This window comes from Scyliorhinus canicula, chromosome 15 (genome assembly GCF_902713615.1).
Source record: "Scyliorhinus canicula chromosome 15, sScyCan1.1, whole genome shotgun sequence".
Lineage (NCBI taxonomy): Eukaryota > Metazoa > Chordata > Chondrichthyes > Carcharhiniformes > Scyliorhinidae > Scyliorhinus > Scyliorhinus canicula.
In genome coordinates, this window is record NC_052160.1 from 44627345 (window position 1) to 44647060 (window position 19716).

The 19716-nt window shown below is 47.5% G+C and overlaps 1 protein-coding gene across 1 annotated transcript in view; it reads right to left on the reverse strand.

Annotated features, from left to right (window-relative positions):
- The window catches only part of LOC119978118 (delphilin-like), a 202580-nt gene that overhangs the window by 96251 nt on the left and 86613 nt on the right, over positions 1 to 19716 (reverse strand). The window contains exons 5-8 of the mRNA XM_038819519.1: positions 18094 to 18179; positions 17472 to 17541; positions 16758 to 16852; positions 6398 to 6581 (exon numbers count right to left, since the gene is read on the reverse strand). Of these exons, the coding sequence (XP_038675447.1) occupies positions 6398 to 6581; positions 16758 to 16852; positions 17472 to 17541; positions 18094 to 18179 (435 nt within the window). The remainder of the gene's footprint in view (positions 1 to 6397; positions 6582 to 16757; positions 16853 to 17471; positions 17542 to 18093; positions 18180 to 19716) is intronic.

Here is a 19716-nt window from a genome sequence, read left to right on the forward strand (position 1 = left end):
TCAGGAACCGATTCCCAATTCTTTGGCATGCAAATGTATGCATGGCGGGAATTGTGAATCCCACTATCGGGCCATGCTAGGTCCCTTAGTTGTCCCCCCCCCCCCCCCCCCCCCCACCCCCCCCCCCCCCCCCCCCCCCCCAACTGCCCCACATTTCAATCGAGCCCCCACACCCCTGGATTTTCTGGGTCCACCCCCTCTCCCCAGGGACAGGGGTCACCCGACTCGTGCCCTGCCACATCCCCCCGGAGACCTCCTAAATAATGGAACCGCCCCAGACACCCCCTAAATAAGGGGACCCTACCAGAGACCTCCTAAATTAAGGGAACCCCCCTCGATTCCTTAAATAGAAAAATAGAAATAGAAAATCGCTTATTGTCACGAGTAGGCTTCAATGAAGTTACTGTGAAAAGCCCCTGGTCGCCACATTCCAGCGCCTGTCTGGGGAGGCTGGTACGGGAATAAGGGGACCCTCCAAGAGGCCCCCTAAATAAGGGAACCCTCTAAAGACCCCCTAAATAAAGAGACCCCCCCACAGATCCACCAGAAAAGAGACCCCTGTCAGAAAGCTACCCTCCCCCTCAAAAAACTAAGGAGCTGGTCATGGACTTCAGGAAGCAAAATATCATACACACCCCTGTCCACATCAAAGGTGCCGAATTGGAGGTGGTTGACAGCTTCAACTTGGTAGATGTGCACATCACCAACAATTTTTCCCAGACCACCTTCGTTAACGTTACGACCAAGAAAGCACAACAGTGTCTATACTTCTTCAGGAAACTAAGGAAATTCAGCATGTTCACATTGACTCTTGCCTATCTTTACAGATGCACCACAGAAAGCATCCTCTCTGGCTGCATCACAGCCTGGTATGGCAACTATTCAGCCTCAAGAAACTACAGAAAGCCGTGATACACCCCAGTCCATCACACAAACCCGCCTCCCATCCACTGACTGTCTACACCTCCCGCTGCCTTGGGAAAGAAGGCAGCATAATCAAAGACTCCCACCCAAGTTATTCTCTCTTCCAACCTCTTCCATCGGGCAGGAGATACAAAAGTCTGACAAATACACTAACAGATTCAAAAACAGCTTCTTCCCCGCTGTTACCAGACCCCTGAATGACCCCCTTATGGACTGAACTGATCTCTCCACACAGCTTCTCTACTGAGTAGTACTGCACTCGTATGCTTCACCCGATGTTTGTGTCTATGTATTTACATTGTGTATTTATCGTATGTCCTATGTTTTTCATGTTTGAAACAGTCTCTCTGAACTGTACGCAGAACAATACTTTTCACTGTACCTTGGTACATGTGGCAATAAACCCAAATCTAAAGAAAACAGACCCCTGTCAAGAAGCCCACCAGAGAAGTGACCCCTAGCAGGAAGCCCCCCACCTCCCCCACAGACACAGGAAGCACCATGGGCGCGATTCTCCGAAATGGAGAGAAACAGCCGACGCCAGAGTCGGAGGCCACTCCTCACCCCCTATTCTCCCCCCCCCCCCCCCCCCCCCCCACCGCCCCAGGGGGGCTAGGAGCGGCAGCGCGTGAATCCCAAACGTGAATCCGCTTGCGTCAAAGCGGCGCGCCGGGAATGACGCAGCCGGCGGCGCCTAAGTGACGTCAGCCACGCATGGGCAGGTTGGCCGGCACCAACTCGCGCATGTGCGGTTGCCGTCTTCCCCTCCGCTGCCCCGCATGACATGGCGGCTTGATCTTGCGGGACGGCGGAGGGAAAAGAGTGCGTCCTTTAGAGACGCCGGCCCGATGATCAGTGGGCACCAATCACGGGCCAGACATCTCATCAGCACGCCCGTGGTGCTCAATCCTCCCTCTGCCCCCCACAGGCCCCACACTTACCGGTCGCACGATGTGCACGCCGGCAGCGACCAGGTGTGGTTGACACCGCTGTGAATGGGTCGGGTTTGTCAGGCCGCTCGGCCCATCCGGGCCGGAGAATCGCCGGTCGCCGTGAGAAATGGCGAGCGGCGATTCTCCGAGCGGCGTGTCGCAAAACGCGACACGCCATTTTGGGGGGGGTGGGAGAATCGCTGGGGGTGCCAGGGCAGCGTGGCGTGATTCGCTTGGCCCTCCAGCGATTCTCCCACCCGCCTTGGGGAGCAGAGAATCGTGCCCCATGTGTCAAATCCTGGGATGAGAACCCAGTCAGCTGTGTTTAGACCCCTCAGATCCTCGAGGTGCAAACCATTCATTCATTTCCCTTACTAGGTTGTGATTGGCAGCTTCCACACACATTCTAATCACCGTGCCTTCTCATTTGAGTGATTTTGAAGTGCTCAGCTGGGTATTGACAGCACTTAATTGTCACATGAGAGTATCTTTAAGAAATAGTGTTTATAAGTGTTTATAAAATAGCTGCATTTGAAGTACCTTTAAGAAATGAGTGTTTAATGTTTATCAGTGATGTCAGAGTGTGGGTGGAACTGGTCTGTCTGTCTGCTTTTACTTCGCTTTGGGCTGTCTGCTACAGGGTGTGTTTAGTTTGATTTTAGATTTGGAGAAGCTGCAGTCACAGCAAGATGTGTATGAATCTCTGTAAGCTAAAGAATGTACATTTGGTGATTTCAAAGTGGTAACTGCTCTCAGTAGAGAAGTTAAACCTGATGTCTTTCTGTAAAAAGGTTTTTTTTTGTCTTATGGATTTTGCAAGGAAAGATTAAGAGTTACTTATAGAGTACTGTATTCTTTGGAAGATTTATTGGTGTTGATAGTTGTTAAGATGTTTACTGTGGGTTTATAAAGTGTTAACTGGTTTCATAAATCAATATTGTTTTAATTTAAAAGTACTGTAGATGTCTCTTGCATCACACCTAGGAAGTAGGCCCATGTGCTCCCCATAACCACAATCTATTAAAAGATGTGGGTCAGGTAAACTCCATGATACATTTTGGGGTTCTCCAAACCCTGGCCCATAACATAATTCTCTTTGAAGTGGTTGATATTTATAAACATTGTGGTTTGAGCACTTCAGAGTTACTCAACTGTGAAAGAAGGTGAATGAAACAAGGCTGACAGCTGTGTGCTTGTGGAAGTTGTCAATCACTGCCTAGTAAGCAAAATGAATGAATAGCTTGCAGCTCAAGGATCTGAAGGATTAAAACGCAGCTGACTGCCTTTTCTTCCCAGGAATTAACATGGAATTCTTCCTGTGTCTAAGCCTGCAGGTGTATTGCCCAGGTGAGTGCTACAACAGTAATTATTTCTATTGCCTCTGCCTGCACTGCTCTCTATTTTCCAGGCAGGGATCTTTTTTTCTGCGGGTCTTCCTCTGACAAGGGTCCACTTGTTTAGAAGGTGGTGGGGGGGTCCTCTTTGTTTAAGGGGTCTCGAGGGTGAGGTAGTGGGGTGGGATCTGGAAGCAGGGGGAGCATAGCCCTTGGATGGACTTTGGGGGGAAACCCCCCCCCCCCGAAGGAGTTACCCCCTTGGCACCGATCCCGTTTTCTTCACAACGCAGGATTCCCCACCTCATCGGGAAGTCCACTACCAGCAGAGGGAAGTGGAAAATCCAGTCCAAAGTAGATGCAGGCAGGATAATCCCGATAGCTAAGGGAGTCCAGATCCAGGGATCACAATTGAGGCCAAAACATTGTATGTTTTCAAGAAGGAATTAGATGTAGCTCTTGGGGCTAGAGGGGAGAAAGGATATGGGGGGAAAGAGGGAACAGATTACTGAGTTGGATGATAAGCCATGATCATAATGAATGGCGAAGCAGGCTCGAATTATCTATTCATGCTCCTCTTTGTTATGTTTCTTCAGGCCCCACAGTGGATACGCTGCTCCACATACAGACCCCCACAGTGAGTGTGCTGCTCTCAATACAGGCCCCCACAATAATATGCTGCTCTCCATACAGGCCCCCACAATGAATACGCTGCTCTCCATACAGGCCCCACAGTGAATACGCTGCTCTCCATACAGGCCCCCACAATGAATACGCTGCTCTCCATACAGGCCCCACAATGAATATGCTGCTCTCCATACAGGCCCCACAGTGAATACGCTGCGCTCCATACAGACCCCACCAGTGGATACGTTGCTCTCCATACAGGCCCCCCACAGTGGGTATGCTGCTCTCTATACAGGCCCCACAGTGGGTATGCTGCTCTCTATACAGGCCCCCACAATGAATACGTTGCTCTCCATACAGGCCCCCCACAGTGGGTATGCTGCTCTCTATACAGGCCCCACAGTGGGTATGCTGCTCTCTATACAGGTCCCCACAATGAATACGCTGCTCTCCATACAGGCCCCACAATGAATACGCTGCTCTCCATACAGGCCCCACAGTGAATACGCTGCTCTCCATACAGACCCCACAGTGGATACGTTGCTCTCCATACAGGCCCCCCACAGTGGGTATGCTGCTCTCTATACAGGCCCCACAGTGGGTATGCTGCTCTCTATACAGGCCCCACAGTGGGTATGCTGCTCTCCATACAGGCCCCACAGTGAATACGCTGCGCTCCATACAGACCCCACAGTGGATACGTTGCTCTCCATACAGGCCCCCCACAGTGGGTATGCTGCTCTCTATACAGGCCCCACAGTGGGTATGCTGCTCTCTATACAGGCCCCACAGTGGGTATGCTGCTCTCTATACAGGCCCCACACAGTGAATACGCTGCTCTCCACACAGGTCCCACAATGAATACGCTGCTCTCCATACAGGTCCCACAGTGAATACGCTGCTCTCCATACAGGCCCCACAGTGGGTATGCTGCTCTCCATACAGGCCCCACAGTGGGTTTGCTGCTCTCCATACAGGCCCTACAGTGGGTTTGCTGCTCTCCATACAGGCCCCCCACAGTGAATACGCTGCTCTCCATACAGGTCCCACAGTGAATACGCTGCTCTCCATACAGGCCCCACAGTGGGTATGCTGCTCTCCACACAGGCCCCACAGTGGATACACTGCTCTCCATACAGGCCCCACAGTGGGTATGCTGCTCTCTATACAGGCCCCACAGTGGGTATGCTGCTCTCCACACAGGCCCCACAGTGGATACACTGCTCTCTATACAGGCCCCACAGTGGGTATGCTGCTCTCTATACAGGCCCCACAGTGGGTATGCTGCTCTCTATACAGGCCCCCCACAGTGGGTATGCTGCTCTCCATACAGGTCCCACAGTGAATACGCTGCTCTCCATACAGGTCCCACAGTGAATACGCTGCTCTCCATACAGGCCCCCACAGTGAATACGCTGCACTCCATACAGGCCCCCACAGTGAATACGCTGCTCTCCATACAGGTCCCACAGTGAATACGCTGCTCTCCATACAGGCCCCACAGTGGGTATGCTGCTCTCCACACAGGCCCCACAGTGGATACACTGCTCTCCATACAGGCCCCCACAGTGGGTTTGCTGCTCTCCATACAGGCCCCCACAGTGGGTTTGCTGCTCTCCATACAGGCCCCCACAGTGGGTTTGCTGCTCTCCATACAGGCCCCCACAGTGGGTTTGCTGCTCTCCATACAGGCCCCCACAGTGGATACGCTGGTCTCCATACAGACCCCACAGTGGGTTTTCCGCTCTCCATACAGGCCCCCACAGTGGATATGCTGCTCTCTGTACAGACTCCCACCGCGGGTATGCTGCTCTCCATACAGGCCCCACAGTGAATACACTGCTCTCCATACAGGCCCCCACAGTGGGTATGCTGCTCTCCATACAGGACCCACAGTGAATACACTGCTCTCCATACAGATCCCCACAGTGGATACGCTGGTCTCCATACAGGTCCCACAGTGAATACGCTGCACTCCATACAGGCCCCACAGTGGGTATGCTGCTCTCTATACAGGCCCCACAGTGGGTATGCTGCTCTCCATACAGGCCCCACAGTGGGTATGCTGCTCTCTATACAGGCCCCACAGTGGGTATGCTGCTCTCCATACAGGCCCCACAGTGGGTATGCTGCTCTCCATACAGGACCCACAGTGAATACACTGCTCTCCATACAGATCCCCACAGTGGATACGCTGGTCTCCATACAGGTCCCACAGTGAATACGCTGCACTCCATACAGGCCCCACAGTGGGTATGCTGCTCTCTATACAGGCCCCACAGTGGGTATGCTGCTCTCCATACAGGCCCCACAGTGGGTATGCTGCTCTCTATACAGGCCCCACAGTGGGTATGCTGCTCTCCATACAGGCCCCACAGTGGGTATGCTGCTCTCCATACAGGCCCCACAGTGTATGAGATTATTTCAGTACAGACCTGTATAACATTTGCACACAGCAGCCAACTACAGGTTTTTTTTATGCAAGATAAAATTACATTTCTTCTTGTATAAGCCCTAATAATGAACTTCACTTTGGCATAGCTCTGTTGTAATAACAGCATGGACCTGGCCAATGGCTACCTGTGCTGGAAGAAACCCTCGAGAGCCTTGCAGACACTGTACCGCTCCTGGGGGGTCAGGAGATGCTCAAGTTGCTGGGTGAAGGTTCTCCCTTGGAACTTTATGCTGGGTGGTAGGATTTCAGCCACCCACTGTAGAGAGGTCAGTGACGAGGAGTATGAGGGAGAGTCCACGGGTTCCGGTTCTGTGCATTGCACCACAAGGAAGAGAAGAAGAACATATTATAAAGACAAAAAGAACACAGACAGAAATACACACACACCTGTGCAGTCAGGGACCTCGGCACAGGCATAGAATCCCTACAGTGCAGAAGAAGGCCATTCGGCCCATCGACTCTGCACCAATCCTGAGAATGAGCACGCTACCCATGCCCACTGCCCCCTATCCCCGTATCTCCAAAACCTAACCTGCACATCCCTGGACACTAAGGGGCAGTTCATGGCAAATCCACCTAACCTGCACATCTTTAGACTCTGGGAGTAAACCGGAGCACCCAGAGGAAACCCATGCAGGCGTGGAGAATGTACAAACTCCACACAGATAATCACCCAAGGTCGGAATCGAACCCAGGTCCTGGCGCTGTGAGGCAGCAGTGCTAACCACTGTCACACCGTGCCGCCCCGTAGAGACATACAGGCATACATTTTTTTTCCCAATTAAGGGGCAACTTAGCATAGCCAATCCACCTACCCTGCACATCTGGTCCCACATCAGATTGTGGGAGTGAGACCCAGGCAGACACGGGGAGAATCTTCAAACGTCACATGGACAGTGACTAGGGTCCTCGATGCCATTAGGCAGCAGTGCTAACCACTCCGCCACTCTACACCCTTGCATATAGGCATACATGCACAAATACCTGGACATAGGCACACTTTCCCAGAAAGACATAAAATTAAGAAACAGCATTGAAGGTAGCTATTTGGTTCATCAAGCCTATGTTATCTCTTTGAAAGAACAATTGTGAATAGTCCCATACCATAGCTCTCGTTCATTATGTCTGTAGTTTGTGTACAATCCTATTAGAGACTTTTAACATTTAAAGAAGAAATCCAAACACCCAGCAATTATCTGACAGAACAATAACACAAAATTTCACATTTTAAATAAAGACAAACATTATTCATATCAAAAAGAATTGCTCCGCCATCCAATGAGATCATGGCTGATCTGTGGCCTAACCCCTGCCTTTAGCCCATATCCCTTAATACCATTACTTAACAAAAATTTATCTATCTCAGATTTAAAATGAATGACTGATCTAGCATCAGTTGTCATTTGTGGAAGAGAGTTCCAAACCTCTACCACCCTTTGTGTGTAGAAGTGCTTTCTAACATCTGTCCTGAATGGTCTGGCCTTCATTTTTAGACTATGCCCCTAGTTCTAGAATTTTCAACCAGTGGAAACAGTTTATCCACCTTGCCTATATCTTGAAGACTTTGATCAGATCACCCCTAAACCTTCTAACTTCTGGAGAAAACAGGCCTAATTTGTATAATCTCTCTTCATGACTTAACCCTTGAAGTCCAGGTATCATTCTTGTAAACCTACATTGCACTCCTCCAAGGCCAAAATATCCTTCCTAAGGTGTGGTGCCCAGATCTGCTTACAGTGCTCCAGGTGGAGTCTAACCAGGGTTTTGTAAAGCTACAACATAACTCCTACATCCTTGTACTCCAATTCGCTAGAATCGTAGAATTTACAGTGCAGAAGGAGGCCATTCGGCCCATCCAGTCTGCACTGGCTCTTACAAAGAGCACCCTGCTGAAGCCCACGTATCCACCCTATCCCCGTAACCCAGTAACCCCTGCTTAACATTTTTTTGACACTAAGGGCAATTTAGCATGGCCAGTCCACCTAACCTGCACATCTTTGGACTGTGGGAGGAAACCGGAGCACCTGGAGGAAACCCACGTACACGTGGGGAGAATGTGCAGACTCCGCACAGACAGTGACCCAGCCGGGAATCAAACCTGGGACCCTGGAGCTGTGATGCAACTGTGCTAACCACTATGTGACCGTGCTGCCCGTAGGCATAAAGGCCAGCATTCCATTAGCCTTCTTGATTCGTTTCTGTACTTGTTCGTGGTATTTTATGTCTATGTACTTGGTTGTGGCATTTTAAAGATCTATACACCTGAAACTCCCCCCCCCAACCAAGTTTTTTTTGACATCCACTGAATTTAGCTCATACCATCTAGAAAAGTACCTCGATCTATCCTTTTTTGGTCCAAAATGCTTAACCTCACACTTGCTTACATTGAAATCCATGTGCCATAGTTTTGCCCATTCACCTAGTCTATCAATATCATATTGTAATTTTATGTTGTCATATACACTGTTTACAATGCCACCCAATTTTGTGTCATCAGCAAATTTGGATATGTTACAATCTAGGCCATTATCCAAATCTTTAATGAATAATGTGAACAATTGAGGCACTAGTCACATCCTGCTAATTTGAGTACCTACCTATTATTCCTAATTTCTATCGCCTGCCACTCAACCAATTTCTCAGCCATGTCTGTTATTTTCCCTCAACTCAGTGGTCTTCTACCTTAGTTAACAGTTTCTTATATGGGGCTTTATCAAATACACCTGGAAGTCCATTTAAACAACATCCATAGATATTCTCCTGTCCACTGCCTTTGTCACCTCTTCAAAATATTCACCAAGGTTTTGTCATGAATCTCGAGGTGTTCAGTTACCCTATCCTTTATTATAGACTCCAGCAATCCCCCCCCCCCACCCCCGCCAACAACAGTCAAGAAGCTCAACACCACCCAGTACAAAGCAGCTCACTATATTGCTCCACCTTCCACAAACATTCAACTCTCCACCACTGACAAACAGTGGCAATGTGAGTACCATCCACAAAATGGACTGCAGTAACTCACCAAGGTTCCTTAGATAGCACCTCCCAAAGCACTACCATTTAGAAGTTCAAGAGCAGCAGATACCTGCGAACCCCATCACCTGGAGGTTCCCCTCCAAGTCACTCACCACCCTGACTTGGAAATATATCACCGTTCCGTCACTGTCACTGGGGAAACATCCTGGAATTCCCTTCCTAACAGCACAGTGGGTGTATCTACACCTCAGGGATTGCAGCGGTTTAGGAAGGCAACTCACCACCACCTTCTGAAGGGCAAGTAGGGATGGGCAAGAAATGCTGGCATAATCAGCGACACCTACATCTCGTAAATGCCTTTTTGAAAAGCAGCATTCTATGGGGGGCCTTCCATTAGCTTTTTGATCACGTTATCCTCCCTCTTTTTCTTTACGTACCCCATAACTGCAGTTGCCTCAAGTCCTTGTTAGGGTTGCCAGCAGATACCCAAATATCATCTTACATCTTCCCCGCTAACTCTGCTGACTGTTTTTGCCACAAGGCTCTGTGAGGACCACCATAGGTTTCTTCATTCAGCTACAAGCTAAGCAAACCTTCCAGCTGTTTTCATCCTGACTAAGTCCAAACAAAACTCAAGCCCCCACTTGCATTCTGCGCAGTGAACACTAAAGTTAGTAGTGAGGGCACAAGCACAGTGAGGGCAGACTCCACAAGATCCACAGCAGCAAACATTGTTTTGTCTGGAAGGAATTGGAGGAGAGAAACCGGCAAACATTGAGGCTTCCATCCTGGGACCCTCAAATCCCCCAAGTCTCCCCACCCTTACCGTGACTGTCCCGCTTTCCTCCAGAGTGCCATCCAGCGAACCAGTTGTGCTGGTAAACCTTGCTCTGCACACTCACCCCTGGACACATCAGGACCCCACGCCTCAGCCAGGAACATTAGGGTGGCCATGCTCGGGTGCCCTCTGCTCATCCAGACACATACTTTGGCCGCCAAAGGGTCCTCAGTGGTGAAGCCCTGCTCTTTAATGTTTGATTGTTGACAGCTGCCTCTATGGTGCTGACGCTCCTAGAGTACAGGCACACTGTTCAGGCATCTAAGGTTGCTCGGCATGCAATGTACTGATCATCCCCCGAGACATGGCACAATGCCTTCAAAGAGGCACTTCGGAGTTCAGGAGTATGAAGTGCTCTCACAACTAACAAGGCTAATTCCTTATTTGAGATAGCCTTCAGCTGTGAAGCTTGAGGTTGCTCACAGACAAACAGGATGAAATTGATTTGCAGGTGGGAAACTGCAGCAGGGTTCTGCCTTGGAAGAGTTTGGGAGGACAGACAGGTTGCAGCTGTGGTTACCCCATTTATGGGTCTCCACAGTATTTAAAAACGACTTAAGGCCTCCCAGACGCAAAACCTCTCACCCCCCTGGCCCGGAGCAATCCCCGACCTGGAACGCTCCAGCCCCCTGACCAGGTTCAATTCCCCTGAAGGGCCCACCAGCACCCACACCTCTGAGGCAGCAGCTCCAGTGCCCTGGAAAATGGAAAGGGCTATGCACCTCCTCACTTCCCTCAGAAGCATTTGCACCAGCTTCCCGTTTTTGAACAGGAGGACAAGTATGATGCCTGCATGACTTCCCGCTTGGAGTCGGGTAATTCCCAGGAGGCCACTGCATTCAACTTCAATCTTGTTAATGAGATTGAAATGAATGCAAATTAGGGTTCATTATATTCTCGCCATTTGTGGGCGAGATACGGAACTCACCATTGGGAGCCGGCCGGGTGAATTACAAAATGGTTTGCACCGGGCACAAATCTCGATTTTGGCCTCTCCCGCTATTCATTCAGTGTACCTGGATCTGTGCCAAGCACAATGCGACTGTTGAATCGCACCCAAATTCTTTGCCTCCTAGTTAGCTCGTAGCTATATAGTTGTATCTTCAAATAAAGGTCCCGCATTATTGTTTCACTAATCCTTGTTAGATGGCAGGTAGATTTACGTTGAACAGAAGAACATAACTGCTACTGAATATCTTCTGTTGACCAGGGCCACTGGGACAGCTTGGGGGAATCTATGTGCATAGTACATAGGTAAGTCAATCTAGGCCATAAAAGAGGGAAGAACTGGGCTACTGGATTGTTCCACTGGGACTTAAAACAACATTTACAGCCATGAACTATAATTTATACTTTGACCAGACTAGAAACCTTCAATAATGGTCATTCATATGCAGACTGTACCCCCTGCATTTCTCTCTTCCTCCATGAGGACAGCAACTACACTTCAATAGTCATTCATTGGCCATAATTCTATGGGTGACACATGCGCAAGGTGGGCAGGACTAGAAGCGACCAGGTTTCCCAGTCCCACACGAGATCAATTAACAATTGCAATATTTTGATGGCTTGCCCCTTAAGTAGCAACCAATGTGAAACACATTGGATCATAGAGTCATAGATTATTACAGTACAGAAAGAGGCTCTTTGGTCCATCGTGTCCAAGCTGACCATCAAGCACCTAACTATTCTAATCCCATTTTCCAACACTTGGTCAGTAGCCTTGTATGCTGTGCCATTTCAAGTGCTCATCTACATACTTCTTAAACGTTATGAGGGTTCCCACCTCTACCATCCTTTCAGGCAGTGAGTTCCAAGATTCCAATCACCCTCTGGGTGAAACGTCTCTGCCCCCCCCCCCCCCCCCCCCCGGTTATTGACTCCTCCACTAAGGGGAAAAAGTAGCTTTCCATCCACCCTATGTTCCTCATAATTTTATACACCTCAATCAGGTCCCCCTTAGCTTTCTCTGCTCCAGGGAAAACAACCCCAGCCTATCCAATCTCCCGTGATAGCTGAAATGATTCAGCCCAGGCAACGTCCTAGTGAATCTCCTCTGCACCCTCTCCAATGCAATCACTTCCTTTCTATAGTGTGATGACCAGGACTGTACACAATACTCCAGCTAGGACCTAACCAGTGTTTTATACAGCTCAAGCATAACCTCCCTGCTCTTATATTCAATCCCTTGTTTAATAAAGGCAAGAATCCCATAGGCTTTCTTAACCACCATATCTACCTGTTCTGCCATCTTCAGAAATCTGTGAACCTGCACATCAAGGACCCTTTGATCCTCTGGACTTCCTAGAGTCCGACCATTCATTGTGTATTCCCTTGCCTTGTTAGTCCTTCCAAAATGCATTACCTCACACTTTTCAAGGTTAAATTGCATTTGCCAGTCTTCTTTCTGCTCATCTAACCAGACCGTCTATATTATCCTGTAATCCAAGGCATTGCTCATCACTATTTACCAAACCACCAATTTTTGTGTCATCTGCGAACTTACTTATCATACCTCTTATATTCACATCTAGATCATTAATGTATACTACAAACAACAAGGGATTCAGCACTGATCCCTGTGGAATACTACCGGACACAGGCTTCCAGTCACAGAAGCAATCTACTACCATCACCCTCTGCCTCCAAACACTAAGCCAGTTTTGGATCCAGCTTGCCAATTGCTCTGGATTCCCTTCTTCACCCGCCTCCTATGTGGGACCTTGTCAAAAGCCTTACTAAAGTCCATGTAAACTACATTAACCGCACTACCCTCATCTACACACCCAGTCACCTCCTCAAAAAATTCAATCAAATTTGTAAGACATGATCTCCCTTTGACAAAACCCTGCTGACTATCCTTGATTAATCCTTGCCTCTCCAAGTGGAGATTCATTCTGTCCCTCAGAATTTTTTCCAGTAGTTTCTGTACCACTGAAGTTAGACTCACTGGCCTGCAATTTCTTGAATAATGGCACCACATTAGTGTCCTCCAGTCCTCTGGCACCTCTCCTGTGGCCTCCCTTGCCTCCCACAGCAACCTGGGATACATCTCACTTGACCCTGAGGATTTATCTATTTTTAGGCCCATTAAAACTGTTAATACCTCCTCCTTCTCAATGTTAAGTCGTTCAAGTAAATCACAAATGTGCCTCCCTGACTTCTATACCTACATTATCCTTTTCCATAGTGAACACAGATGCAAGGTACTCATTTAAATCCTCACCTAGATCTTCCAGTCCCACACACAAATTGTCACACTGGTCCCTAATGGGCCCTACTCTTATCCTGGTCAACCTGCTGCCCTTAATATACTTATAAAACACCTTTAGATTTTCCTTTATTTTACCTGCCAGTGCTTTTTCACACCCCCTCTTCACCCTCCTAATTTCTATCTTAAGTAACCCCCTTGCACTTTCTATATTCCTCTGGGGCTTCTGGTGTTTTGGCCCGCAGTAACTGCCATAAGACTCCTTCTTTTTTCCCTTATCCAACCCTGGGTATTCCTTGACATTCAGGGTTCTCATTTGAAGAACTACTAAAATATCATCCATGAGTACTGCTGAGATGTTCTCCCTAATCAATAATGCAATTCCTCTTCCTCTTTTACTTCCACTTTTTTCACGCCTGAAACTTCCATACTCTGGAACATTCAGTTGCCAGTCCTGCCCTTCTTTCAACCTTTTCTGCAATAATGCCATAATTCAGATCAACCCTCTGAATTCATCAGTCTTACCAGTCAGGCTCCTTGCATTGAAATAAATGCAGTTTAGCCTACCAATCGTCCCATGTGCCTCATCATACCCCTCTCTACTCTGCCCACAGGACTTGCCTGGTTTATCCTCTAGGAGATGGTTTAGCACAGGGCTAAAGAGCTGGCGTTTAAAGCAGACCAAGGCAGGCCAGCAGCGCGGTTCAATTCCCATACCAGCCTCCCGAACAGGCACCGGAATGTGGCGATTAGGGGCTTTTCACAGTAACTTGTGACACAGTAACTTTCACTTTTTCACTTGTGACAATAAGCGATTTTAATTTCATTTTCATTCATGATTTTCACAGTAACTTCATTGCAGTGTTAATGTAAGCCTCTTGTGACAAGAATAAAAATTATGTTTGACTCAATCTTCTCACCCACTCTCACTGTTACTTTGGATCCCATTCCCCTTTCAATTTCAGTAGAATGAACAAAACTCCCTGCTACGATATTTGTCCCCCTCCAATTCAAGTGCAACCTACCCCACTTAAACAGGTCCCAACTGCCCCGAAGCAATCCCAATGATCCAGTATCTAAAGCCCTCCCTCCTGCACCATCCCTCTAGCCACACGTTTATCTGACCTATCCTCTTATTTCTATACTCACTCACCCATGGCACAGGAAGTAATATCGATATCCGAACATTAGAGGTCCTGTTTTTTAACCTTCTGCCTAACTCCCTAAATTCATGTTGTAGGACCTCACCCCTCTTTCCAGCTATGTCATTTGTGATGTACCATCAATTGGACGCGAGACACGACGAAGATCCAAACTGTGGCTATAATCAGCAAGTTGTTAGCCCGGTGGTCGACGACAGAGAAAGGCCAACCGCCGGGAAACCTGGGTACTTATACCCCGCCTCGGAGGCGGGGTCTACTTGCCTCTCGACCAATTGGTGAGCAGTCACATGACTAGTCCCAGCCAATCAGACAAGAGGCACATGACCAGCCAGAGCCAATGGGAAACCAATGCTCTGCACCAATGGCAGTGCTCCCACTCATATCACCACAATTTGTACCTGTACTATGACCTCTGGCTGTTCACCCTCCTCTTTCAGAATGCCCTATAGTCGCTCTGAGACATCTTTGACCCTGGCACCAGGGAGACAACATATCATTCCGGAGTCGTGCTTGTAGCCACAGAAACGCCTGTCAGTTCTCCTCACTATTGAATCCCCCACCACTATAGCTCACTTTGCCCTTTTCCTCCCCTGCTGTCCAGCAGAGCCAGACTTGGCGCCTAGCCCTCTTGCTCTGCCTGGTGGTCATCCATTCCCTTCCTGCCTGTGGAGTCTGAGCCTGCGGTATGACCACCTCACTATATGTGCTATCCACAATACTCCCCATCTCGCAGAAGCTCCACAGTGTCCTCAGATCCAGGGACATGGTCTTTGCCCTCCCTGCTGGCCCTAAACACCCTGTGCCTCTGCTCTAAAAGTGATGCCTGCAACCAGCTGGCCTCCTCTCTGTCCCCTGCCTGCCTCCTCAAGGGAGGTGCTCCCTGCTGAATAGGCTGCATCCATCAGCAGAGACAACAAATGGGGCTGTCCCGCGCACGGAGAGTTCCAAAGGATATCAATTCTCAGATGTCACAAGACTGGAATGTCCTGAAAGCTCCAGACTAGATGTACAAACCTCCGAAGAAAATTGTGAAAATGTTCCCAAGACTTCAAACTAAATCCTCACCAAACTCCCAATGCCTCTGATCAACTCAGCCTGTTTGCTCCTGCCCATTGTTATCCCGCCCTCAGACGACAAACGGCAAAAGCAGATTGGCTGCCTGTCGTGTTGCCCATGCGCCGATCTAAAAATCACATGGGCAAAGTAATATTCTGGACAATAGCGCTTTTAATTCTCCAAATGTCAGCAGGCGTGCATCCGATCCACACTTGTCCCTGCCGATTGAAATATCACATGAGTGTGCAATGGTGTCGGGATGCACACTCAATATATTTTCGTGCGATTTCATGCGCTTCCAGGTAGGGTGTGCACCCGCCCTTGGAACGTAAAATTCTGCCCATTGGCTGTAAAGAGATTTGGGAAATCCTGACATTGTGAGAAACTTCCTACCTAACAGAATTCACGCATACATCCAAACGTTGAATATAAACATATTTTCAATACTTGCCCTTTTTCTGCCCACCAGGCCCCATTTGTTGGCCATTTGGGAGAAAAATCTGTTCAAACATAAGAACTAAACGCATTAATTATATCCACCATAACAACCTGGTCAAGCAACTCTGTCATCAGAAACACTAAAGTGCATTTGTAAAATGGTAAGTGGCAGACAAATATTGTCCAGCAGAAGGTGCTATCAGGCAGCAAATAGCGAAAACAACACTCCATATCTACTGTCATATTTTGTAGATACTTGAAAGCAGGAACATTCTCACATCAAACAGAATTCTGTTTCCAGTGATCATTAAATTATGTCGCTAACACAGGAAGGGAATGTAGGTGGAGAGACACGTGACCTTTCAGAAATATCTCAGCTCTTTTGGTCTCGGTGCCTCCGAAGCTTTAATAAAGATGAGTATGCAGGACATCTGATGAAGGAACTGCCCTCCGAAACCTAGTGATTCCAAATAAATCTGTTGGACTTTAACCTGGTTTTGTAAGACTTCTTACTATGCCCATTTACACAGTTTTCCTGCTAAATAATGATTTAGGGTCGGAAATTGAGCTCCGTAACACCACTGGAGTAAATGCTATGGAAGCATTGAGTTAAGAGTTGTGTTAAGCACATCACTGAGAACTTCTTCAGGTGGGTCTCCTAATCAGCTGTCATGCCTTCAGAACAAAGCCTCTCTCTCTCCAGTTTATCTGGAGTTCCTGCCAAAGATGAGGAAAATCCAGTTGTACATCACAATGAAACAGCACTACAGTCACTCATGATGTTTAGCAATGTTTACACTTACCAAGGGGGTAATTAAAAGGACCATCTTCCACCACGAGAGTGGGCATGGCTCCACTACCTTGTAACATGGCCACCACCTTCTCATGGGAGCAGTTTCTAAAATATAAGCAAGCAAACCAGGCAATCACATCATTGGTCACTGTGGCAGGGTTTAATTTCACATGCACACATAAATGAAACAAACTGTTTAGTCACAGGAGAGCTGAAAACTAGTGGACACAATATTCAGGGGTCCATGATCAGACCCAATCAAGATTAATTTTACAATTCTCTTACGTTCGAAAGTAACAACCCAGTTCCAATAAGGTGCAACTCCCACTTGCTCCTCATCTGTCAATTTCATTCAGAGAGACTCTAGGATGGCTGGTGTTGGAAATGCTGAATTGATGCAATAGGAGTTGTTCTTTCATAGTTGAAGTTAAAGCACCTTGTTGGGACAGAGGATAACTATACCTGACCTTGGAGTGTTTGATTGGATGGTGTAGAGGGAGTTTTACTCCATAGTTAACCTGTGCCGTACCTGCCTTTACAATTTTTGATGGAAGAGGGTACAGGAAGGTTTACTCGGTATGTAACTTGCAATATACCAGGCCTGTGAGTGTATTATTAGCAATGGAGAGGGCTTTATATTGTATGTACTCTATGCACTTGCCCATCAGTAATATATTATCATTTTTAATATGTATAATAAATGCAGTAAATGTTCTGAACTCGCCTCATGTCCAACCCATTGAGAAACAAAATTCGATCTCCTGCCTTCAATCCAGATTTCTCAGCTGGACTTCCTGAAAGGGACACATAGTGAGCAACAGAGGGAGATCGAGCAAACACATGTTAACCATCACTATCACTGGAAGCTTTAGCACTTTTCGCACTTTCTTTTACTCTCTCCTCCCTCATCACCCCAATCTACCTGGACCTGAGGGATGTGCTTTTGCAGCACCATTCTGACCAGGCAGGAGACTGTCCTGGACATTGGAGTCTGCATCCTTCCCCAGCCACCCCATCCCCAATGCCAGAGTGCCTCCTGTCTCTCCCACTGCTCGAGCACCATCCACGTTCCCTCTCAGTCACCCGAAGTCTGATGCTGTGCACTCGCTGATGCTGGCCTCATTAGCAGGGCAAGATTAAGGCAATTATTTAACTGCTCAGCAACACCCACCTCATTCATTATAAACATTGCCTGATTGATCACAGTGAAGAAGGAATCAATCAATCCAGAAATATGAAATCCACAGCAGATCCTCTGCAACTTCTTAATCACAAAAATCCATGATCAGTGTATGCACAGACAAGCCATCACTTCACTGATGCAGTTGGACCAATTTACAACTCACCTGGGATAATGGACTCAAGCCATACAGGGCCATGGCCACGCAGGGTAAAGCCAAAGCTTTTGTGACCTTTGTACACTCGAATCGTTCTATTAAAAGAAATGAATAATTACAATTTAATATAGTTTAATTCAAAAGGAGCATTTCCTTGGGAAGATTCTTGTTCTCAGAAAGTTCCAGAATGAAACTGCGAAGAAACTGCATTAGTTTTCTGTGCATACTAAGTCTTGGTTTTGGCAACCTGTGCCTAAATTCTATGGATTTGATTAAAGCAGAGGCTATTCCTATAGTATAAGTTTCTCTGTAGCTTGGTTCAGAGATGCAGCAATATGTCACTAATGGACAGTGATATTTTCATTGAATAACCCGAGCTTGCAATGCATGAATGTTCAGATTCATCCTTAGTCAGGAGGAAGAGGGACAGCCTGTTTGCTGTCTGTTGGAAGTGGAATGTAGAAGAGCTGTGGACATTGAAAGTCACTGTAAGTGTAGAGGGTTAGCAGAACGTTCTGAACCAAGTTCAGATTGTCTCTACAACAGCCACTTTCTGGATCAGGCTTATGATAAAATATAGGCAGAGTCCAGCTGAGTATTCAGCCTTGATTAACGTTTACAGAAGAAGCCTGTAGACTTCAGGCAAGTACCTTTGGTGCTCATTCAGAAGAGCAGGATAAAATCAGATACAGCAGGATCAAGCTGGATCTCGGAGGCATTTTAACTGGCTACCTGCCTGGTTGCATGGGTAGGGTTAAACATTTCCCTCCCTGTTGTAGAGTGTTTTAACAAGCATCTTCCTATTTGGCTATGTGAATGGATGTCTTCAACAAAAGTGCACGCATTCGCCTGGACGTCATTGGGCTTGCATGAGTTTTCACTTGAACCACAAAGAGCTTGTGTGTAACTATGTTTTGCTGATACTGGTAGCTGAAGCCAAACCGTATGATTACCTCAATAGCCTCAATATTTTCTGAAGTAAAGAATATTTCACTTTTACAACGCATTCGATTAACATTCTTGTGATCAAGTTACCACGTCTTTCTGGTGACGAAGATTAAAAAGGACAAGAAACAAATCTGAAGTGCAGTGTGGCAACATAAAGTTTTGCAGTGAGTAGCTAGTTTACAACATGGTCAATGGCAATGACTATCAGGGAGTTTGGGGAGGGGGCAATAGGACTGAACTGAGAATGTTGAAAGGCTGGGCCACTTTTTCCTAGCAAATGGAATTGCATACAAGGCTAAAAAATTAGTTCTGTATTTTTGTGGGGCATGAGGCTTACAAGCTAATGACGAATTTAGCAACACCATGGAAATCAGGGAACATTTCATTTATGAAATTGGTCGCACTAGTTCAGAATCATCACCATCCTAAGCGCTCAGTGATTGTCCAATGTTTTAAGTTCCACAGTCATTTTCGAAAGGCAGAAGAGTCTGTAGCTGCTTTTGTTGACAAACTATGTCAAATCTCTGTGAGTTTGAGGCAGTGTTAGAGGATAGGTTCCGAGACAGATTGGTCTGTGGCATTAATGAAGACAGCATACAGCGTTATTTGTTGTGGGAAGCCACACTAACTTTCAAGAAGACTCTAGAAGTTTCTCAGGGCATGGAGAAGACTGCCAACAATGCA